The sequence below is a fragment of the Gobio gobio genome, assembly GCF_949357685.1.
Source record: "Gobio gobio genome assembly, chromosome: 17".
NCBI classification, from domain to species: domain Eukaryota; kingdom Metazoa; phylum Chordata; class Actinopteri; order Cypriniformes; family Gobionidae; genus Gobio; species Gobio gobio.
In genome coordinates, this window is record NC_137110.1 from 47,844,308 (window position 1) to 47,869,288 (window position 24,981).

The window sequence follows — 24,981 nt, forward strand, 5'->3', positions numbered from 1 at the left end:
TCAAGTGTTTGTTCCTTAAATACGTTTTAGTTATAGTTTAGTTAGTTATTTGATATTATAAAAACGGGGGTGTGACGTTACGATTGACAGCTTTTCTGAGCCAAGTAGTAACTGATGCACTAACGGACATTTTCAGGAACTTCGGGAGGAGATTGGAGCTTTAACTTTAATTTCTACATTTCCATAACTGTTTATTTTACAAAAAAATTTGTTGATTAGGCTGGAGTGTGGGCGGGACCTTGATATCACAGCTCCACTTAACGCTTGCTACGGCGCAGACTCTGGCTAAATCCGAAATCACCCCCTAAACCCTCATTCACTATTCCCTGTTAGTCCACTAATATACACTCACCTAAAGGATTATTAGGAACACCTGCTCAATTTCTCATTAATGCAATTATCTAATCAACCAATCACATGGCAGTTGCTTCAATGCATTTAGGGGTGTGGTCCTGGTCAAGACAATATCCTGAACTCCAAACTGAATGTCAGAATGGGAAAGAAAGGTGATTTAAGCAATTTTGATCGTGGCATGGTTGTTGGTGCCAGACGGGCCGGTCTGAGTATTTCACAATCTGCTCAGTTACTGGGATTTTCATGCACAACCATTTCTAGGGTTTACAAAGAATAGTGTGAAAAGGGAAAAACATCCAGTATGCGGCAGTCCTGTGGGCGAAAATGCCTTGTTGATGCTAGAGGTCAGAGGAGAATGGGGCGACTGATTCAAGCTGATAGAAGAGCAACTTTGACTGAAATAACCACTCGTTACAACCGAGGTATGCAGCAAAGCATTTGTGAAGCCGCACAACCTTGAGGCGGATGGGCTACAACAGCAGAAGACCCCACCGGGTACCACTCATCTCCACTACAAATAGGAAAAAGAGGCTACAATTTGCACAAGCTCACCAAAATTGGACAGTTGAAGACTGGAAAAATGTTGCCTGGTCTGGTGAGTCTCGATTTCTGTTGAGACATTCAGATGGTAGAGTCAGAATTTGGCATAAACAGAATGAGAACATGGATCCATCATGCCTTGTTACCACTGTGCAGGCTGGTGGTGGTGGTGTAATGGTGTGGGGGATGTTTTCTTGGCACACTTTAGGCCCCTTAGTGCCAATTGGGCATTGTTTAAATGCCACGGCCTACCTGAGCATTGTTTCTGACCATGTCCATCCCTTTATGACCACCATGTACCCATCCTCTGATGGCTACTTCCAGCAGGATAATGCACCATGTCACAAAGCTCCAATCATTTCAAATTGGTTTCTTGAACATGACAATGAGTTCACTGTACTAAAATGGCCCCCACAGTCACCAGATCTCAACCCAATAGAGCATCTTTGGGATGTGGTGGAACGGGAGCTTCGTGCCCTGGATGTGCATCCCACAAATCTCCATCAACTGCAAGATGCTATCCTATCAATATGGGCCAACATTTCTAAAGAATGCTTTCAGCACCTTGTTGAATCAATGCCATGTAGAATTAAGGCAGTTCTGAAGGCGAAAGGGGGTCAAACACAGTATTAGTATGGTGTTCCTAATGATCCTTCAGGTGAGTGTAGTTCACTTGAAGGAGTGAATGAAAACGAGCGAGTGTTTTCAGAGAGCCGTTGTCTGAACATCGGCTGTACACTCGTTATTGCAGTGAATTATGGGATTGAATGAGTGCACTCGATAGCGTCCACAATGGTTTTAGACACCACTACAAATGGCTGTTCCCTCAAATAATGCCCTATTTGAGGGTATAGAGGGCAATTTTGGATTCAGCCTCGGACTCCAAGCTACTCATAGACCGTAAAAAAAATATGGACGACGTGTCTTCACTACCTTCCAATGAAGAAAAGTGAAGCTGCCAACGTCAGAATATGGCGCTGACATCTTGCGCAGACTTGGGGCGAGTCTGCTCACAGAGATTTGCAACCGAGTCTGAATCAGATACTTTAAATCTCCATCTCATATTCACCCATGTTGGCTTTGGAATGTAAATGACGCCATTAAATGAGGTCTTATTAAAACACAAACGAGGTGGACTACAGTTTGGCTGCTTTATAAGTTGAGATGATCAAACATGAACACACTTACAGATACAGCTAAACAACCATCAAACAAACAAACCACAACCCAGTAAAGAACACAATCTGAAACAAACATGAACATTATAGTGTCTATTGATCAGTCAGAAGACAGAAGTCCTTATCATCATGGTTAATTTACAACATAAATTAATGCTTTTTACACATGTTAATACAAATTAACTTACAAAAGGCAACAAACAGCTTATTGTTTTTTTTTTATAAGTGGTCAAAAGGTTCACACACACACACACACACAAACACACACACACACACAAAAAAAGGCCAAATTCCGTATTAGAAACAAAACTAATGTGAAATGAAGATGAGGATCTGCTGTGGGAGTCATGAGGAGATGAGCACAGGAATTGAGTTGTTACAGAGGCGGGACATCCTGTGTGATGTGGCTCAGAGTGTGAAGAGCTGCTCGTGGTTTTGCTCCTGTGTCGCTTGTCGAGGGCTTGAGAGACTGACGCCAGCAGGCGAGCTGTTTTTCATCACAGGAAGATGATCTGCAGCTGTAGCTCTGCCTGCTAAGAACTTATCAAACTCTGTCAGCGAGAATAAAGAGAGCAGAAAACATGATGAACGATTTACAGCGTGTGTGTGAATCAGATACGAGTAATACACATCAGCACAGACTCTCACCTTCACTGGTCACACCCTCACTGTCGTCAACGTCAGGCTGAAAAATATCAGCATCCAGAATATATGTTTATAATGGAATACTAGCAGTTTACAACTACTATGACTAAAACATGAAATGGAAACAAAAGGCATTATTTCACGATAAACGTGGGTGTGTGTGAAGTGTCCATTTATCATGATTATTGTGTATAGCAAATATTGTGTCAGGAGAGATAAATAAATCACGGCTGATGCTCATTCATCACTCTGTAAGGTCAAGTGCACTGCATTGTGGGATGCAATATTCAGTGCGGTAAGTTCTGCTGTAATCTGAGCCCTTGATATTATGCCCTTTAACAAAGTCTTGATGATGTTTTTGGCCTTTGCTAGAATAGGTTTTCATGCTTGAATGTTATATATTTTTCTCTTTTGTTGCATCCCCTCTCTTCCCAGTCTGTCAGTAACTCTCATAGACAGTAAAAAAATGGCCACAGGGACCCCATAGACTTCAACGGACAAAAGTGAAGTCAATTAGAAGCACTCACTTCCTGATGGCGGAGCGTACAGCCAGTAGCGGTTTTGTGCACGGCCGAACGGGGCAGTCACCCGGGGCGGCATTTTTTCATGATACATGGGGGGGCGGCACGAGCAGTAAAAAAAAAAAAAAAAAAAAAAATCCTCTGCGCCGCGAAGCGGTTTTCTATCTATCATTTCACTGAGTGTGAAATTGGTAAATGGACGCCCTCTGCACAGTCTGCAGCTGCAGGCGCCTCTGCTTGCTGAGAAGGTGCCGTGCACTTTGGTTGTGTGTGTGAGAAGGGGGCGCGGGGAACAGTTCACCTCTGGGTCTCTCCCAGAAGCAGAGGTGTGTGTGTTCATCTGAGCCTCATTGGTCTGTCACCACTCGTCAATGTCAAAATATTTGAGAAAACCAATCGAATCAGAGTAGGCGGGCTTCATGTTCACACGGAAGCTGATGAGGCGCAAATTTTAGCAGCGCGTCTTGACACATTTCATATTTGATCTCATTATTCAAGTCAGAAATGTTGAACAAATTACAAAAATATTCAGGCAAATTAATTTAACTTTTGTCTAATTTCGCCATTTTTAATTGAAAATAGGCCTATGTAATGTGATTCCTAATGTAATAAACAAACAAAGAAAGATTAACAAACTAACAAATACCAACAAATCCAGATTAGGCAAAATTATGTGTACATTGTAAATTAATATAATTCCTTTTTAGCATTCAGTAAATACAAAATCTCAGTTTTTTCCAGCCTGTATTGGGCTTAAGATTAGTAATGAATGTGAGCATTTTGTGAATTTAATAAACTTAGTTACCTGGTAGCCTTCAGTAAATTAACGTGTCGAAAATGATTAATAAAATATATAAATATCAGTTAAACATATGTTTACTACTTTCTTCACTGATGAAAATTAACATGTCTGCCCACTGACATGGTTTTCAAGCTATTGTTATCAAATGTTTGGGTCTTCAGAACATCTTAAAATGCACATATGTAGATCACAGAAATGAAAAAATGATCGGGGGAGCAAGCCCCCGAACCCCCCAAACTACCTCACATTTGGGATCTCAATGATTATAAACCTGCCTACATTCCTGGGTATGATAAGGAATGTATAATGTGGTCAGGCAGAATAAGGCGTTAATATCTGCAATAATAAACAGCCGATACCCTAATATGCATGCTAATAAGCTACTAGTTAATAGTGAGAATTGGGGGGGGGGGGGTGTAAGTACTTACTTTTTGGTATGTATTCTGATTAATTATTGTGTCATAGTACTTTATGCTTCCACGTCCCCCCGATTGCCTCAAAGACAGTAAAAGATTGCCTGGAGCTTCTCCTTCTGTCTATACGCTAATTCCTCTACTGTGCGACAGAGAGTCGCAAGGTGTATGACGCAATCGATAGGCTATTTTTTACAAAAACGGCTTCTACGGGGCGATAGTGTAAAATACAAGCTAATGGAGCCTTTTATACATTATTGGTTTCTTTAGAAATAAACAATGGACAAATGAAGTCTTTAAACGCCTCAGATGTAAAGTTATTTGCTGTCAAAGTGACGCCAAAATGAATGTGAGTCAATGGGATGCTAACAGCAGGTGATGGCTTGGTTAGCAATAGCTGCCCCTATGGAAGGTACGCTTTCCGGGTGCTGGATCACCCCCTTGGTAACGCTGTTTAGTTCCTGTCTTTATGAAGCCCCTCCTTCTGAAAAGCACAATGTGCTCTGATTGGTCAGCTGGATCAGTGTGTTGTGATTGGTCAAGCGCTTCAAGCGTGTTTGGAAAATGTCCCGCCCCTTACCATAACCTCCAGTTTCAACACACTACTAACCAACTCAACCAGGCCCTGCCCCGACCTTTTATTCTGCATATGCCGTGGCTGTGAATTATTTAAATAGGGAATATTGTGACATGTTCTTGCGTTTTCCTACTACAGAGGAGGCATTTCAGGAAGTTCAGTGATACTGATATAGAAAAGAACTCCCACTGGAGGGACTTTTGCAGAGCTTTTTCATCCTCAAACAGCAACCTTACACACTGAAAGACTGTGAAAACTTGCATAACTCCATATTGTCACGAAAGACAATAACTCACTGAGAGGACACTTTTTGATTCCGACGTCCCACTGAGTGAATCAACTGAGAATGGCCTTCATTTGCATGTATTTACCTTGCCCGAATATCCCCCATCTTACTCCACTTCATGTTGAGAGATCACTTAGTATTCACCCAAAATCTATTGGATTTAATGTCAATTCTCACTATAAAGTATTATATGTGTTTGATATCGTTTGAAATGTCTCAGTGCGAGTGGTATAAACATCTCATAACCACAGAAATATAGAAGAAGTTAATAAGAGTTTTTAGAGCTTAGAGATATTTTACTCATGACAATGGGTGTGGCTTTTCGAGCCATTTGGTCTCTCTTCCAATCAAGGCAAATGGGAACTTGATCAAATTTAAATTCCCTTTGTTATCATGTATTTCCATTTGAAAGAGGTTTCGGTCTGGTCTGAGTTACTAAAAAGCGATGCAGCAATGAGTTCGACACTAATATTCAGTCAGGTATCGATATCTTATTCTTTGCTACAGAGTAGGCTATTTGATGTTCTATACGAATTATCTTTGAAATGATCATGTAATTGGCATTATACATTTACCTGACTGCTAATAAAATTGTTACATTTTGATCCTTTCTGAATTACTCTGTAATTATTATCTCCAGAACGGAACGATATAATTGCAACAAAAGGTTCAAACGAAATTATTAAATGTGTGACTAACTATCAAATATAAATGACCAAACAACCAATTGGCATTCTATCCTAAATTCGACAATATGATAAATGGAGTCAGATAAAGAATATTATAATTAAATCCATTTTGCCCAGCGGAAACACGAACGCGAAATGGCCTTCAGTCGCAGCTCGTTACCATCCTTGGAATGAGATTTTAGCGGTCTTACACACACTAAGGAAAGTGTAAAAAAGCACAATAGGTCCTCAGTGTGGCATCAGTGTGCGCTGTGACTCCAGCAGGTGGCGCTGCTGCTCAACATTACACTCACATGTTTTGATCAGAGTGTGAAGTGTAAAAAGGATCTCTCTTTACCATCTCTGCAGACAACCACCTCTCGATGTCATCCATGGCGGAGCTGCGTGGAGCCGGAGTCTGACGGGACACAAAACACCACAAATGTTCCTCACAAGATCTCATGTTTGTTATATATTGATCATTTCTGTGTGATGCCGATTATAAAAAGTTCACCCTCATCTGTCAGCACATGCAAATCATACAGATCAGACAGACAACGACCGACCATCACCTGACAATGCAAAGCCACCCCACAAATAGGTTGCGATTATTGATTATCGATTAATCATCATTATATGATCTAAATCACAATTATTTGAGATAACCACAATAATTGAGCAGTTTATATTTCAATCAATTTTACCATCCAAATAAGGGAAATTTAATCAAATGCATGATATTGTGTCTCCTTTTCCAGTATAGAAATAAATATAAAAAAAGCACTGTATTAGTGCGCAATAAGATACTTTTCTGTGAGTTTAATCAGCATGGAAGCTTGTTTCCGCCACAGAATAAAACAATTAAAAAATAATTGCAACTTTTTCATCTCACAATTCTGACTTTTTTTCTCAGAATTACGAGATATAAACTCGCTATTGTGTTATAAAGTCAGAATTGCAAGATATAAAGATGCAATTGCGTGTTATTAAGTCCGAATTGCGAGTTTATATCAGGCAATTTGCCAAAAAAGTCAGAATTGTGAGATAAAACGTCACAATTACCTTTTTTATTTTTTATTCTGTGGCGGAAATAAGCTTCCATAAATCAGACTGCATTATATATTATATTATAATATTATTATAATTATTTTTTAAATATTAATTTCCACAGCATTAAACTAAATCATTTAAGGCCTATTTCATAACACTTTTTATTATCATATATGATTCATGTATTAGGCTTACACTCTAAGTGACACTTTAAGTATTATTTTATTATTAATCGTCAGCACAAAATTCATGATCGTGACAGGCCTCGTTTCACACCGACTGCAAAGATGTGCAAAGCATTATTCTAGTTTCTTCTGCATCTCCAAAAGCTGTTCTGTGGCTTTTCTGATGTGTTCGGGTGTTTTAGTGCTGATATTTGCTGGAGTTTGTGTCTCATTTGAGTTGAATGAATCAAAGCGTGCAGCGGCGACTCCTGTGAAACCCACCAGACCGTCGCTGTAAATCCACTGAGACTGACGGACCCAGTCACTCTCGCCGCCCTTCACACAAACACACTCCAGCATGTCAGACACAGTAAACGTACACGCGCAATCACAGTCATGTGAGGTAGTGGAGTGTGTGTGTGTACTGACCCCTGCCGTCACCTGCAGCCGTGTGTCCAGAGCTTCAGCCAGACCCTCCACTGCTCCGGGGTCCTCGTACCGCACACTACACACACACACACACATCACAGCATCATCACACACACCTCACTTCACATGCCCTATAAAGACCTTCAGATGTACTGGGTTACACACAAACCTCTTCCTCTGTTCGGCCAGAGAGCTGCTCCTTGTCTGAGCAAACATGTCAAACTCTTCGTCTTCAGGCACTGAGACACACACACACACACACACACACACACAGGTTACGTCCAGGACTCTTACACTGAATGAAACTGCAGAACTGGCTCTCTCTCACCTGAGATGTTTGTGAGGTCGGGTGGAGAGCGGGACACATGTTGATTGACAGCTGGGAGAGTGTTCTGATTGGCTGATGGAGACTCAGGGCTGAGGTCAATAAGGTTTCCTTGCTCAGTCTGGTCACATAAATCATAAAATAATTGCGGAGATATGTGGAGAAATATCAATATACTACCATACAATTACAAACGATCATTTTGGATGTTATTATAAAGTTGCATTAGCAAGATATTTACTCCGTATGTTTATCAGGTGTGATTCGACAACATTTCATCAGTTGCTTGGCACAATTTTTGTGCAGTTGAGCGGAGTAGCTCCACCAATTCTCATTGGTCCAAATCACAATGCACATGTACATAGAGCACAGCATTCGGAAGTTAAAATTCCACTCATTTTCTCCAGATGAAATGTATTTTATCCTTTAAAGACAGCACAACTGTCTTCAAGGTTGTTAATCGATAGTTTATGCTTTTGTTGATGCCATATGTTTGCATTATGTCAACATATTTTTTAAATAATCTCATGACAAACATCATGCAAAAAGAAAATGACTAAATTATTATAAGAAAAAAATGAATTATTGTACTATATTTTAGTTTGATCATTTTTGTTCTTTTTTTTTTTTTTAGGGGATTCTATGGCACTTAATTATATTTATGCAGTAGCTATAATCATTTATTCACATTTTGAGCATGGACCTGAAAATGAAATTTCCAACTTAAACTGTCATAAATCTTGAATGCTTTGGATCATGATTTATGTTTGGTCTCTTTTTAAAGATGAAAAAAAGTAAACTAAAAAAAGTTCTAAAATTTTACATTTATTATTATGAAAAAGGCACAGAAATACCATGTTCAATTCTTATATGAAATGTATATTTGCCAAAATCAAAGCAATACAAGTGTGAATTTTTTTCAGAACCATTTAACCTTTTCAACTCATGTCCATGATTTTTGTGTGTTCACATAGCAAGTGCCAAAACCTTTGGCAAGTTTCGTACCATTCCGATGAAGTAAATAAAAAAGTTAAAAAAAAAGTAAAATTTTTCGTGAAATGAGGGAGATATATATATATATATAACTTAAAATATATTGTTTCTACGCATATAAATCAACAATATTTGTCCATCATGTCATAAAATAAACTACACTTCCCATAGACTTCAATACAAAATAGCAGCACAAAACAACGTCCGTAAGTAAATAACTTAAGAAATCACTCAGATTAAACATGTCAAGTAATTATATGTCCAGCCTGCCAAGAGCGTGAAAGATATATCCACACACTTAATTTGGTCAGTTTAAAAACATGTCCTTTCATTCTCCCAGCGTCAAATTGGTGCAACAAGTGAATGATTTTACTTCGTTTTTGAAAGTAAACATATTAAATGTATATATTATGTCTTTATATTTAGAGTACTGAGTGCACTTTTCTGCCCAGCCATACAACTAGCCTGACTTAGCTTCCGATAGCATCATCCGTACTTCATGATTCAAAAACAAAGTAAAATCATTCACTGGCTTACCTGGTGACTCGATGAGGTATGAGAAAATGTCCGGGTAAGACAGCTCTGGCCACTGGGTGGGGTTGTTACACCAATTTGACAGTGTGAGAATGAAGGGACATGTTTTTTAAAGGGTTAGTTCACCCAAAAATGAAAATTCTGTCATTAATTTCTCACCCTCATGTCGTTGGACACCCGTAAGACCTCCGTTCATTTTCGGAACACAAATGAAGATATTTTTGTTGAAAGCTGATGGCTGAGAAAGGCTTCAGATAGGCCTCCATTGGCATTCAGTACATTTACACTCCCAAGACGCATAAAAGGCACTTAAAACGTCGTTACAAAGTCCATCTCACCACAGTGGCTCAACAATAATTTTACGATGCAACGACAATAGTTTTTGTGCGCAAAAAAAAAATCAAAATAACACCTTTATCCAACTTGTTCTTGTCTTCCGTGTGTGCCTCAGCGTAGTTCTCAAAATGGGGCTTAAGTGTGCATTTCATTGATTCCCGAACGCCGGATCTGCGTCATATTCTCGCGCATGCGTCGTGGAGGCACACACGGAAGACAAGCACAAGTTGGATAAAGGTGTTATTTTGATTTTTTTTTGCGCACAAAAACTATTGTCGTTGCATCGTAAAATTATTGTAGAGTCACTGTGGTGAGATGGACTTTGTAACGACGTTTTAAGTGCCTTTTATGCGTCTTGGGAGTGTCAATGTACTGAATGCCAATGGAGGCCTATCTGAAGCCTTTCTCAGCCATCAGCTTTCAACTAAAATATCTTCATTTGTGTTCCGAATATGAACGGAGGTCTTACGGGTGTCGAACGACATGAGGGTGAGTAATTAATGACAGAATTTTCATTTTTGGGTGAACTAACCCTTTAAATTGACCAAATTAAGTGTGTGGATGTATCTTTCACACTCTATGGCAGGCAGGACGGGCATATATAATTACTTGACATTTTTAATCTTAGTGATTTCTTAAGTTATTCACGCCTGCTGGCTGTGTACGGATGTTGTTTTGTGCCGCTATTTTGTATTGAAGTAACAAGTCTAGTTTATTTTCCCCTAAAAAGGGGCAGTGACAAAATTGACAGTTAAGTTCCCGGATGTGCCGGTAGTCCGTATTGAGCAAGATTAGGCATGGACAGAACAGATGAAGGTTTACCTGTAACTCCTGTTGTTCTTCTGTGTTTGATTTCTGCTTGTTCAACCGGTCAAACCTTCAACCAGAGAGAGAGGGAGAGAGATTGTGTGAGTGTTACTGTAGAACTGGACACTGGATTAGACTCTCGCTGCACTGAAGCATCACTGCACCTCTCATAGCGGATGAACGCGTTGTTGAGATCATCATTGATGAGCAGAAGTTCTCCGATCATGTCGTCCTCTGATAGATTAGGAATCAACTCTACAACCCTCTGCTGCATCTGCTTACACACTGAATACAGCTGCTGCTCGCACACACACACACACACGCACACAGTGACCAAGTTAGTCAGTTAGTCAACATGGCTACTAAAACACAGGCTAACAGACACACCTGCAGCAGCTCTGTATCCGATGCTGAAGTTTCTCCAGGTTTGACATGATTCAACATCTCAGTCATGACGGTCAGATTTCCTTTGACCAGATCCAGGTCAGATCTCAGCTTCTGCTTCTGGAGGACAATCAGTCAGGACAAACACACAAATACTGAGCACCTCAAACCACACACCCCACACTCATGACCTTTAACCCATGAGCATCAGTGTGCAAATGTGTCTTTTTCCTGCCACTGCTTTCATATTTCCTTTTTTTCAAACAGGATGCATTTCTCATTTCTGACAGTAGATGGTGATGTTTCCTACCGTCGTATTAAAACACGTTACATATTCTTCAGAGTGGAACGCGAGTGATTGGATTAATATTATGTTATAATATTAGGTCTAATCTAATGTTTATAAATGCCAGGTCAACAGTTTTACTAGCTATTGCCATCCTTGAGATGAGATTATCTTTAGTCAGAGCAACGCACTCTCACCTCTTTAATTTTTAATTTAACTAGCGTTATAGATTTTATGTTCAGCGTTGCAAGCAGCCTGTAAAATATGTGACACTGTGACTTATTCTGGCCTAAGAGGGAATGGAAATAACAGATTTGTCGGGATAGATGCATGTGTAATCTAGCCTAGAAATCTAGACGCACCCTAGCGGCAGCAAATCTCATTTGTAGCCAGGGTAGTCTAGCAACTCTCCGTTGGCTTGCGAGCTGGAAAAACCAAACTCTGGTCAGGCCAATCACATCGTGTATAGAGTCGGTGGGCGGGCTTAACACAATGACGGCAGAGTTGTGGCGGTTCCACGTGCTACTTGTAAACAAAGAAGCTGGCGAACAACGGTCTTTTGAATCGGATTTGGCCGTGACTCTGGAAGACTTGGAGTTAAGCTTTTCTTTTAGAAAAGAACGGCACCGAAGTCATTCTTAAAGGGTTACTTCAGCGATTTAGCATTAAGCTTTGTATTTAAACTGGGTCATTTATGCTGTAGAAATATGAAATTATTTTTGAATTTGGTGCCTTCTAGACTGAGAAAAGACAGAAAATGTATTTTTGTCTCATGTGGATGAAAGACAACAACTCCCAGAATGCACTTGCTTCGCTTTCCTACAAGGCCACTCTGTACACCGTCGTTTTGATCTTCATAGTAATACAGTCATTTCGTTCAGTTATAGAATAAACACTACAATTAAATACTGAACGTGTCTTTTCAATAAAGTGTGAGTGAGCCGATTGAAAGTCACGGCACAGACGGAGCAGGAGTCAGATTCAATTCATCAAGAAGAGCTGAGGTAACGTTAAGCGCCAGTCTGGCACGTTTTCAGATTGCATATGGAAGCTAAACTATCACAGGAATTCATTGAAAAGTTGAAACACTCACTTTACTCTGCACCGCTCCATTATGAATATCAATGCGGCGGTCTGTGTCTTGCATTCTGTGCGTGAGATCTCTCCCCTATGGGTGGGTTGATAACATGCGGAACAGCTCCATCTAGTGGCTGTAGTCTTTAGCCTCTGGCCAAAAAATCCTCGGATGAAGCAAAATGACGATATTTGCGTCATCTGAGGATTTTTTTCAGAAATAAAATGCTTAATTCTCTCGTCTCAGGGGGATATGAGGGGGGAAAGTACCATAATTTGAATATACTACCAAGTTTCTACTGATACAAAGCCTAATGCTAAATCACTAAAGTTATTACCCTTTAAGAAAGGATGATGTATTCTGAGTTTTGCCGACGGCGAAAGTTTAACCTATCAACTAGCTCCGCTTTACCTTCTTCGTTGCTCTGGTTGGTTGTAGCGCTATCCTATTTCATGTAGAGGGAATTTGAAAGACAACAATTGAGCCCTGGTGAGTTCTCAGACCCAACATCTTGATGTGGGTCTTGATTCAGAATAACTTCCCCTCCCTCTTGCAGCAACATCTCTTCTCTGATGACGAGTGTGGGGCAAACTTTCACTCACATGAGATCCACCAATAGCAAACCACAACCATCCAATAACAAAAAAGCCCCGCCCTACATTTGTTCTTGTTCTAGAAGTGTTTCACTCAGCTATACGGCACAATAGGGAAGAAAAGACTAGAGGAAGTTCAGTTTCATGCCGACTTTAACAAATCACTCCTTGCTGAGCTTGTGTGTTTGTACCTCCTCAGGTGAAACAGGGGTCAGTTGTCCATTCGATTGGACACACGGAGGAGTGTGTGCCGCTGGTGACGAGTTAGTGCATGTCCTAGAAGCAGACGGGGACACAGATGTGGGAGACATCTCGTTTTCTGGAATACTCTGAGAGAGATGATGAAGAGTAAAGAGAAACACAGGAGTGATTCACACAGTTGTTCTACCACCACAGGAAATATTACAATATATAATGATCATTCTGTCATCATTTACTCCGTCTCATGTCGGTCCAACATTATTTGTTTCGTGAAACATAAAAGAAGACGTTTAGCATAATATTCACACTGCTCTTCTATATTTTCACTAGAGAAAATTTTATTAAAATTTCCCCATTCGAATATTCCCATTTATGTAGTGTGTAATAAGGCTGTTAGTAAATGTAAAAGCTCTGCGGTTTCAAAGATCAAAGTGCAGATAAATGGAGTTATTGTTTTCCCAGAAAGAAGCGATTCTGAACTGCCTGAAACAAGTCGTCAGTAATTCCAGTCTCACTTCCTGCTCAACCTACGTAGGTTTATAACTCATTTGCATAATTCCAGCCTATGCTCTTCAAACACTGTAGTTGTAGCTGAGACTGGAAGAGTTTGGTTCGTGTTGTTCATGTCAAGAAGACACTGTTTTCTGCTGCCAAAGCAAATCCATTTTGATGAGCTACAGTAAAATACAGTAAAACCGACACCATTGTTACTGTTCGTATCACTGTGTATCAGGAGCTGAGATTCAGATATGATAATGAGTGTTTGGTTTTAGACCAATCACAACAGACTGGGCCATCTGACCAATCAGAGCAGAAAGGCGGGGTTTAGACAGACTGAATTATTGATCAAACCGTTTCAGACACTGTGAGAAAAGAGCTGATGCTGCAATGGGTTTTGTGAGAAAATTAAAGTGTTTTTGACCTTTGATGCATGTAAACTAGGGGTGTAACGGTACACAAAACTGACGGTTTGATACGTACCTTGGTTTTGAAGTCACGGTTCGGTACAGCAGTTTTAAAAAATGGCTTTTTATTTATTTTTTATTAAACAGTTGTTTACTGTAAAAATTGTGTCTGTCCTTAAATTAATTAAACTATAACTAAACATTTCTTAAAGATAATGCTGTAAACTATATAGGGAGCCCTTACTTGCACATTATTACTATAATATTAAAGGTTAACAACAGAGCCCAAACTATGAGCCATTCAGCTGATATTCATGTTTAGTTATAGGATAATCAACACTCAAATAACACATTGTGTGCTAACATGTAAACTTCACATAAAGCAGTTTTTGCATTAACTCCTAAATCTAATTATAAAATTATGTTTTTTCTCCAATTCGTTGTTGAAATATAATCTTAGTGACTGTCATTTTCATGACAGATTTATCTAAACATAGCATTAAATAATCAAGACATCACTCACTAACAGGTTAAGTAGAATTAATATAGGCTAATATAGTGCATATATTTAGTGAAAGAGTTGATTTCTCTAGTGAATTAACAGCTGTGGACACTGAATGACTTCTCACTCTGAGGTAGGCATGTGCCGGTATCAAAATTTCATGTTGCGATTAATTGCTGAAGCTTTTATCACGGTATACGGTATTATCACGGTATTGAAATAAGTTGCAAAAAAAGTGTTGTCATACTATAACAGGTTAAATCACTTTCTTATAACAAAAGAACCAAACATTTAAATACAATAAAGCAATACACAAAAATGTATAAAGTAAACAAATATTTAAAACAGATTAAAGTGCAAAAGAATTATAAAGAACAATAGGTATGCTGAAATGTACATTTAACTAAGATTAATACATGCTTTAGAATTATTTTTCATTGTCAGTTTGTTAATGAAGGAACTAATGTTAAATACTGGAGCCTTGTAAAGTGTGTGATTGAACAACAGTCAGAACATATTCAAACAATATCTAGGGCATGTAATTTAGTCCAGATTAAAATATAAAATGCAAGTTTGAAAATGAATAGCTTTAAGTATTATGTATTAGGTTATGTGATTACTGGGGAAGCGGCTGCATTTCTGCTGTTGCGTCAGCGCCCTCTGCTGTCGAAGAGTGAATGTGCACTTCAGCGTCTCCTCATTCCGCCATGTGCTCAGCTCATGAACGGTCTATTTACATCAGTGCGCGTTCCTCTTTGACGTGTTTTTCATTTTAAACGGTTGATGAGTAAAGTATTCTTAAAATTCATTCTAAAAATCTGAATAATTCGTAATAAATAATTATTCACGGTATTTTGAAGTGCCCACGATAACAATATTGTGCATGTTCATTATTGCGGTATATCGTATTACTGTTTACCGGCACATGTCTACTCTGAGGTAAATGATGCTGTGTGACATTGTTTACAAGCTGTTTGACGTCTTTCCGCGATTGAAACACTGATTGAGCGATTACACGACATATGATACGTTTCAGTAAGTGTTATCCTCAACTTAAGATATTAATTCATGTTTATTCTTCTGGAAGAGATGATCGTGTTCACTCGCGTGCCGCGGCCGCTTGAATTGACGCGCCTATATAATACAGTGATCAGTCGTCACATTAAAGAGCGTCAAAACGGCATTTATCGTTTGAATTTCATGATAAAATTGACTGAATACTTAATATGTTCGTGTGGGAACTAGGATTGAAGTATGTTCCACGCTTTAAACAAGCCGACTGTTAACTGTTAAAGATTGCATTCGTAACCGTTCGGTACACACGCGCAACGAACCGAAAGGCCTGTACCGAAACGGTTCGGTACGAATACGTGTACCGTTACACCCCTAATGTAAACCTATTGTGGGAATTAGGAACCTTTAAAAATAGCATAATACCGGCACTTTAATTTCTATAACTGGAGGGCATTGTTGTAAAAGTCCCTGATCAGAATAAAAAGAGCAATGTTTCACGCCACACTAGTCACTAGCTAACACTGGACGACTGTGGATGTGAGATTTACCCGGTTGGGTGTGTGGATGGGAGCGAGGGAGTCTAGATCCGTCATGGGAAACTCCAGGCCTCTCTGCCTCAAATCCTCATATACGCTCACCACTCCAGACAGAGACGGATTGTTCCGGAAGGCATCGGCCCACGCCTGAAGCACAGAAGAGCGTTAATGCTCACTGGAGCCACTGTATTAACAACACCTGCAGTGAGACTCGCCTCACCTGGATGAGGCTCAGGACTCGGTCGTGAAGGATCATGGGTGGGTTGTTTTTGGGCAGTATCGCTCTGACCAGAACGCCCTCCACAAACTCTCTAGCGCAGACGTACACATGGAAACGCTGGCCACAGTTCTTCACACACGTCTCAAGAACCTGAAACACAGAACAGCAGCCGTCTTATGATGGAGAAGACACACACACACGCACTCATGTAGAGGAAGACACTCACAGTCAGAGCCAGCATCACCTCCCTGAAGTTCTTATTACCCACAATCCTCTTCTTTAAAGCTTTCGCTGCATCTTTAGGTCTGAAAAACAACACAAACATGCAGACGACAGAGAGAGAAACAGACGTCATTACAGTGGTGTAAAGTATATTAGTAAATGTAACTAGTTACTGTACTTAAAGGGTCATGAAACCCCGTTTCAGCAGCCGTCGGTTCTCACCACAGTTATGAAAACTGCTATAAAAGTGGGCGTGGTTAAGCTGCGGAGTGGAGGGGGATGAGGGGAGACGGACTGACAACAGTTTTATGAGCCGTTTGATTGGTTAATGGGCTGTAAAGAGCGGTTACATTCACAGTGTGGATGAATCGCGTTTGTTTCGAAGACTCAGGATCTACTGAAGAGAACTTATGCGATGCAGAAACACTTAAAGCAAAAACAAACATTCATTTTTCATCCATTAATTAATTAATCTCTCACTTACTGAATGCGATCTCACTCTTTGAAGTGCCTTTCAATCAACGTGTACTGCTGTGTTAAGTGAGGCATCTTCTCGTCGGATAAGGACACGCAGTCTCATGAATAATTAAGCGAGGCCTCTTCTCATAGGATAAGGACACAAAATCTCATGAATAATTAAGCGAGGCCTCTTCTCATAGGATAAGGACACAAAATCTCATGAATAATTAAGCAAGGCCTCTTATAGGATAAGGACACAACATCTCATGAATAATTAAGCGAGTCGTCTTATAAAATAGGGACACACAGTCTCATGAATAATTAAGCAAGGCCTCTTCTCATAGGATAAGGACACGGTGGCTCATGAATAATTAAGCAAGGCCTCTTCTAGGATAAGGACACGCAGACTCATGAATAATTAAGCGAGTCGTCTTCTCATAGGGTAAGGACACGCTTTCTCATTATCAATTAAGCGAGGCATCTTATCATAGGATGAGGACACAAAGTCTCATGAATAATTAAGCAAGGCCTCTTCTCATAGGATAAGGACACGCAGTCTCATGAATAATTAAGCGAGGCCTCTTCTCATAGGATAAGGACACGCAGACTCCTGAATAATTAAGCGAGGCCTCTTCTCATAGGATAAGGACATGCAGACTCATTAGTAATTATCAGACACTGAGGAGTCATCGCCGTACTATATTAAGAGAAAACGTCACATTCTGTGACGTAGAGATACAAAGATGAATTTAAACCCGGAAGTTGAATAGACCCTTTTCACATTTCCAGGTTTCTCAGAGTGGAAGTCGTCATTGTTGGGTTAAATATTATAGCTGTGAATGAGAGAATACATTAAATATTTATTTTGGTGTGCCCATTTGCTCACATAGCCAAAGAAAAACACCACAGTAGTGATTTCACAACTTTCAAAAAGAGGGAAAAAATAGAGTGAGATTGATAACGGCAGTGAAAAGAGAGAAATATGTAAATTTTTACCATCACTCCCATAGACGCTATTACTAAACACCCTCACAGCAGCGCTAACTTTTTCATTGTAATTTGATGCAAAAGTAATAAAATACAAAGTATTAGTGTTATATATGTAAAAAAAAATTTTTAATTGGAAATACAAAAAACGTTGCAGGATTTACGATATTGATTAAAACGCGTCATCACAATCTGTGAAAAGGGTCTATATAGTGCAAACATTTTTAAAATTCACTAGTTTTCTCCAACAATCAAAACGAATGGATGGTAACATTGACTTCTATGATGCTCAACACTCATAAACACATCATAACTCATAAAATCTCAGAAAATGTGGTTTAGGGTTTCATGACCCTTTATGTATCTTTTTGGCTACTTTGTAGTTGTACTGAGTATCAAATATATTAGCAACTTTTACTCTCTACTTGACTACATTTTTGAACAAGTAAATGTACTTTTTACTCCAATACATTTGTGTTGAGTAATGCAATTACACATTACATTTTGCATGGCACCTAATGTTTTCTGGAGCAGTTTGTTTCTGCTATAAAGAAGCGCTATCGCCATCTAAGGGCATTGAAGGTACTATATCTTGTGTGTTTTGCCTTTACTCGCCCAAACAAGGCTACTTTACATGAATGCGAGTGCAATAGCAGGGAGTTGCTGAATCGCATGTGCTTGATTTATGAGATGAGGTCATGACTACAGCCGGTGATGAGGCTGAAACCAGCAAATCCAGTGCAAGAAGGCTTTGACTATTTAATTTTACTTAACATTATTTTATTCATCCGCTATACTGACAAAACCTTTTTGAAGGATATTGGTTTACTTATGGTCTTTTTGTGCACTTGAGCTTAACTGAGGCTTGAGAGTTTGTAGTCGTTTAAGAGGCTGTTGTGTCGACCTTGATTTATTGCAATATTGAGGTGTTCAGTTTTATTTAGATTTTAGAAAATAAACATGATTTCTCATCTTACAAATCAATTGTTTCTTATTTTCACTGGTATGTCTCTCAGGTGTCGAGGACTAGTGCATCTTTGCGCCTATATAAAGTATGAGTAAAATACTTAAGTACTGTTAAAATCAGATACTCTAAGACTTTTACTCAAGTTGTATTGGAATTGGTGACTTGTAACGTCATTTCCGCTGTAAGGAATCTGTACTTTTACTCAAGTATGGTTTTCTCTTTAACACCTCTGTGTCATTATAATAACAGGAAGTGATGGAGTCGCACCCGTCGTCGGTCTCATTGATGATGTCACAGATCTCCAGGTTGAGGCTCCAGTCCTCCGTCTGCAGGGCAGCACTGGTGGCTTTCTCTGACACACAAACAACCAATAAAAATAAGATTTAATTCATATGAAATGCAACCAATGACAGTAAGGCAAAGTAAGCTAATTAAAAATCACCAGAAAAATGCATTAATGATCCTACATATTACAGAACAACCAATGTTATGACATTTTTATTGATCTATTAAGGAGTGAAACTGTCTTTCTGTCTGTCGTCTCACTTTGTTGACCTTCGAGTTATTTACCTAATAATAACGTTCACACAAAATAGCTGATTTTTATGCACTGGTGGTGAAAAGTTTGGCATAATTAAGATTTTTTTTAATGTTTTGAAAGAAGTCTGTTCTGAAGGCTGCATTTATTTAATCAAAATTACAGTAAAAACTGAAACATTATTACAATATACAATAGCTGTTTTCTATGTGAATATATTGTACAATGTAATTTATTCCTGTGATCAAAGCTGAATTTTCAGCATTATTACTCCAGTGTCACATGATCCTTCAGAAATCATTCTAATAAGATGATTTATATGCTCAAGAAATATTTCTGATTATTATAAATGTTTTAGGGACGTTTTTTCCGAGGAGGCAAGGAAGGCAGTGCCTCCCCGCCCCAAAAATGGATGTGAAAATAATCCATATTACAAAAATAAAACACTGCAAATACAAAATGTGACATTAAAAAGTGTATAAATCACTTGTTTTTCTAAAGTAACACTAAACAAACAGCGACAACTACAGGTAAAGTTACAGCGGGAGTCCGCATCTTTTTTGCCTCCCCTGAACCCATGGAGTTAACCAAGCGGCAACCTACCCAGCAGAATCTCATTGAGCCCCATGTTAAAATGCCCAACTTTACAGCATAAAAAAAAAACATGTTTACAGTCTAAAACAAATTGTTTTGGTCTATACGGCTAGTTCTGCCCTTCATGACAATTGTGAGGGGGGTGAATGGCAATGCCTCCATCGCACTATGATTGGCTCATGCCATAAATCCCGCCTCTTGTTTTCGTGCACGTTCGCAAATTAGTCTGAATGAATAACATTATGCCGACTAATTAAAAACTCAACCACTTAAATATCACCACTTTTAGGTCACATCAAAGTCAAACTAGACATGGCCTGAAAACATGGTGACTTTGGGGGGTTTTAGAAGACAACCACAATTAATTAAAAGATTGTGATCTCGATTCAAACACCTACACAATCTTATTCCTAAATGACAACTATCCAGCTCTGTCTATTAAACCTTTAACAAGTACCATCACATCGAACATTCAGATCTGCATTCAGACCCAGAGAGAGCAGATGTTAGATATGAAACAGCTTTATCTTTTCAACCACACTGCATCATTATTTCTGAGTTACAGTAATTCAAATTATTACAGAAGTACTGTCTGGAATAAAATAAAAATCACCTTTTGAAAGTAACTTGACGCTTCAAATTGAGTTTAAACCCATCATTACACCAGTAGGTGGCGAGAAGTGACTGTTAAATGTATTTGTCATTGAATCATTAAAGGGATAGTTCACCCAAAAATGAAAATTAGCCTATGATTTACTCACCCTCAAGTCATCCGAGGTGTATATGACATTCTTCTTTCAGAAGAATATAATCTGAGTAATATTAAAAGAGTCCAGGCTAATCCAAGCATTATAATAGCAGTAATAGTTGCTCTGTTTCTGAAGTCCATAAAAAAAATGCATCTGTCCATCAAATAACTGCTCCACGCGGCTCTGGGGTGTTAATAAAGGCCTTCTGAAGCGAATCAATGCGTTTGTGTAAGAAAAATATCCATATTTAAAACTTTTTTACTTTATCAAGGAAAGTTCCAGTCGATCGCCTTATGTGAAAACGTGTTGAAAGTTGAAAGTGAAACTCAAGATGCGCACGTGACGTCATGATGAGCGGACCTGGTCGTGTTAGTCTTTCGATCGGCAGAGGCACTTTCAACACTTTTTCCATAAATTGAACACGGAAGGCGATCGGCAGAAACTTTACTTTATAAAGCTTTAAATATGGATATTTTTCTTACACAAACGCATCGATTCGCTTCAGAAGGCCTTTATTAACACCCAGAGCCGTGTGGAGCAGTTATTTGATGGACACGTGCAGTTTTTATGGACTTCAAAAACAAAGCAACTATTACTGCTATAATAATGCTTGGATTAGCCTGGACTTTTGAAATATAACTCTTTATATAAATATATATTTAGATTTAGATTTTATTCGTCTGAAAGAAGAATGTCATGACTTGAGGGTGGGTAAATCATGGGCTAATTTTAATTTTTGGGTGAACTAACCCTTTAATTCAAAAATGTATTAACTCAAAACTATTATTATTTTCTTTTTTAAATAGACTGCAGCAAAATAACATTATTTTGTTTAGTTGTCTGGTCAGATTCGTGATTTCTTTTGTACAGTTTTTCTCAGTTGCTTTAGTACATTTCTCAGATCAGAATTGAAATTCTCAAAACGACCTGTTGAATCTTCCCATCATTGTGTCACTTGTGCACATCAAAAAAGCAGTTTCATTCTCATGTCGTTGAACAAGTTGCAAATGCTTTGGTAAATCCATGCAAATGATTATGTACAATTCTCTGCTGTTTCCTACATCAACTGTTTATGTCATGTTGATCAAAATGTATTCTATTGGGTCTCTGTTGAATAGTCTCACCTCCCACAACATTTAGGCATTAGTTCATAGCATCTTTTAGTCTTTACATGCAAAATGGTTGAACAAGTTGTCAAGCATATTTCTATAAATTTCCATTAGAAATGTCTAAATATCATTTTTTCTAAAGATATTTGTTGTGATGTGGATGAGAATTTGTGGCCTAACAGACAGGAACGTCAGGAGGTGTAGAAAGACAGCACTGCATGTACAGTTTTCCCTTAGGAGATTGTCCTATGTTCACATGCAGTGATACGTTTTCCTTTCTGTATCGCAATGCCATGGACTGTCAACAAATTACAGTACAAACAGTAAAAGCGTAAATGTGAATCTTGTCCAGTCTTTTGCATTCAAACTCCCACATACACTGAGGTGTAACCTACAATTTACAATAATTGTCATCAAAACTTTAGCCATAGTTTACATCAGAACATCTCTCCAGAGTACAGTTATATTGATAACATGACTAAGCAATTTGACTGTGTTATCCGTACACAACGACACAAGGACTTGTCATTCTGATGGCACTGACATGTTCATTGACACAGATATTTACTTTTGAGAGATGAACTAAGGATTTTGAGCCTGGCTTTTGCAGGTAATCCACGGTGTTTTGCTATTTGTACGAATTGTTTTGAGAAATGCACTTACTGTTTTGCAAATGTCGAGGATAGGGCTGTGCGATATTGAAGAAAAATGCGATATGCGATATCCTTGTTAAATAATGCGATATTCGATATGCCATACGATATTGCTTTAAGTGTGTAAAATCTATTTAAATTATATATTTTTTAAAAATTAAAAACTGAGAATGATACCATTTATGTGTTTCAAATTGTTTCTGGGAAAAGAAAGCATCGCTACAACTTCTGAAAGTGACCAGCAGTGTTTTAGCAAACATTAATGTCACAAATCTGACAATATAATTTTAACATCAATGTAAATAAACAAAAAATGTAATGCCAATATTTAAATACCAAAAACTCTTTGCTTGACTTGGTAAAATATAGTTATATCAACCTAAAACTTAACATCAAGAACATCCAGGTAAACAAAGACAACTGATCTAGAGGTGGACAATTATTTTTGTTATTTTAATTTATCCTTGTTCATATTGTTGATATTGTTCACTTAAAGCATAACTGACTGTGTTTACAAGAATACTCATCAAGACAGCCATTTTGACGTAACCGTGTGTGTATTTGACAGTTCGAGTGTGTAACAAGACACGAAACAGAACTGAAGGGATCACACACTTTCAGAGAGGCGGCTTTTGCGCACGTTTCGGTGTGTGTGTGTGTGTCAGACAGCGCGAGACTGCAAGGAGTTGTTTTTCGTAAGTTATTGTGTTTAAAAACTCTTTTTAACGTCAAGCAAGTCATATAAGTAACAGTCGTGTGCCCAGTCTATTCTCTGATATATGCATCGACCTAAAACGTACACTTTTCACAATGTTGAAGTAGCCTATTAAAACCATTCAGATATTGCGTGCCGTTGCGATATGCATATCGCGATAAGTACATTTGCGATATTTCGATAAATTGTGCAGCCCTAGTCGAGGATGATTCGAGAAATGTACCAAAGCGACTGAGAAAAACTGTAAACCAAAAAAATTATAATAAAAATGTGAGATTCTCAATTTATCCAGAATCGTGCAGCTCTAGTTTTTAGTCAAATCGATTGGTGAAATTAAAGGTACTTCGTGTCTGTGATTAGCGTTTACTGAGCTTGACGAAAATAAGTTGACTATTAAAAAGAACAGCTGAACATCAATTCACAAATTAAATATATTGTTTAAATCATGTCACAGTTGATGACAGCATTTAGTGTTACTGGGACATACATTTACATTTGATTTATAGGAAAAACTAAACATTTAAAAAAACTGTGAGGACTTTGCCTCCTCATTTCAGAACCACTGATATATTAAAACACACATATACATACGTGTGTGTGTGTGTGTGTGTGTGTGTTTTATTATCTCATATAAAAAGGAAAATCTTTACTAATACAAAAAACATTTTGCATACTGCAAAATAAGGAAAACAAAGTAAATGAACAGTAGGCTACATTTAGACAGAGAGGAATGAGGTTTAACAAGTAACCTTGAAGATTGTTCTCATGTTATGAAAATGTCATAATGCAAAAAAATTATGAATTCTTTTCAGTTTGTATACTCCATTTCTCTGCCTCACAGTTGATCCAAACCACGTGATTGAAGCAAACATGAGCTTCACCCTGAGCCCTCACACACACACACACACACTCACTCTCTCTCTCTCTTTCATGTGACTGTCAGCTGCTTTTAACCACATACTTTGGAGGTGCTTTTGTTACATTAATGTGAAGAACACAAAAAATACTTTGAAAAAGGGAAAAGAGGAAGTGTCATTATTTGTTAAAAAGTAACGAAGTTATGTGACACATTTCCGCAGCACAATGAACTTTGCCCGTTTTATCCAGGCATCACCATGATTACACCTGAAACTACAGACCCATCTGACATATCTGACATACTTTCTTATTAACGGACAGAATCACGTCACTCCTCTATATTGATATATTACGCGCTAGTTTTCACGCATCACTCGGTTGGGAGTTTCTCTGCGCGTGAGACGCGACTGATCACTCTGGCGCGCCTTAAAACTTATTAAGCGACTCCTGCATAAACACACGAACTGTTATTTCTGTAAAACACTCACGGATCCGCTGTCCGACCGGAGAGGAAAACGCGCTGCCGATTAGAAACTCCATCTGTGAGATAAAATGTATGAGTGACGCGGCGCGCTCACGTCAGACTGAACCATGAACGCGCGCTCACGTGAAGGAAGTGCGATCGATCGATATCAGAGCTAAAGTCAAATATCGCGTGAATACCTAATTCAGAATACCTTGACTTACTCTAATGTCACTCCTGTATTGCCGAATTTATTAATGGGTCGTTTTAAGTTACTTGATAAAAATGTAATAATAAAGCTGCTACGGATGCTTTTAAATCTAAATTGT

The 24,981-nt window shown here is 38.6% G+C and overlaps 1 protein-coding gene across 4 annotated transcripts; it reads right to left on the minus strand.

Moving 5' to 3' along the window:
• Positions 1–2,027: 2,027 nt before the first annotated feature.
• Positions 2,028–24,802, minus strand: LOC307141013 (target of Myb1 membrane trafficking protein). 4 transcript variants are annotated; one of them, XM_079840902.1, is made up of 16 exons: positions 24,678–24,802; positions 19,241–19,325; positions 16,565–16,643; positions 16,339–16,488; positions 16,131–16,265; positions 13,152–13,289; positions 11,010–11,126; positions 10,787–10,920; positions 10,638–10,692; positions 7,956–8,073; positions 7,797–7,866; positions 7,628–7,703; positions 7,481–7,534; positions 6,343–6,402; positions 2,721–2,757; positions 2,028–2,623 (listed from the first exon to the last, which is right to left on the minus strand). In XM_079840902.1, the coding sequence occupies exons 1-16, from the start codon at positions 24,727–24,729 to the stop codon at positions 2,481–2,483; spliced, it is 1,503 nt and encodes a 500-aa protein (XP_079697028.1). In that variant the 5' UTR covers positions 24,730–24,802; the 3' UTR covers positions 2,028–2,480. The 4 variants fall into 4 exon arrangements, with proteins under 4 accessions (XP_079697028.1, XP_079697029.1, XP_079697031.1 ...); XM_079840903.1 differs by having other exon boundaries at positions 2,033–2,623; positions 7,640–7,703; positions 24,678–24,798; XM_079840905.1 differs by lacking the exon at positions 7,481–7,534 and having other exon boundaries at positions 2,033–2,623; positions 7,640–7,703; positions 24,678–24,798.
• Positions 24,803–24,981: the final 179 nt, after the last annotated feature.

Excerpts from the sequence above, each read along its gene's own strand:
- LOC307141013 (XM_079840902.1), bottom strand. The coding sequence starts at position 24,729 with ATGGAGTTTCTAATCGGCAGCGCGTTTTCCTCTCCGGTCGGACAGCGG. Across the intron at positions 13,290-16,130 it reads CCATCCACACACCCAACCGG|AGTATTCCAGAAAACGAGAT; the intron begins GTAAATCTCACA and ends CATCTCTCTCAG. Across the intron at positions 7,867-7,955 it reads CGACCTCACAAACATCTCAG|TGCCTGAAGACGAAGAGTTT; the intron begins GTGAGAGAGAGC and ends TGTGTGTCTCAG.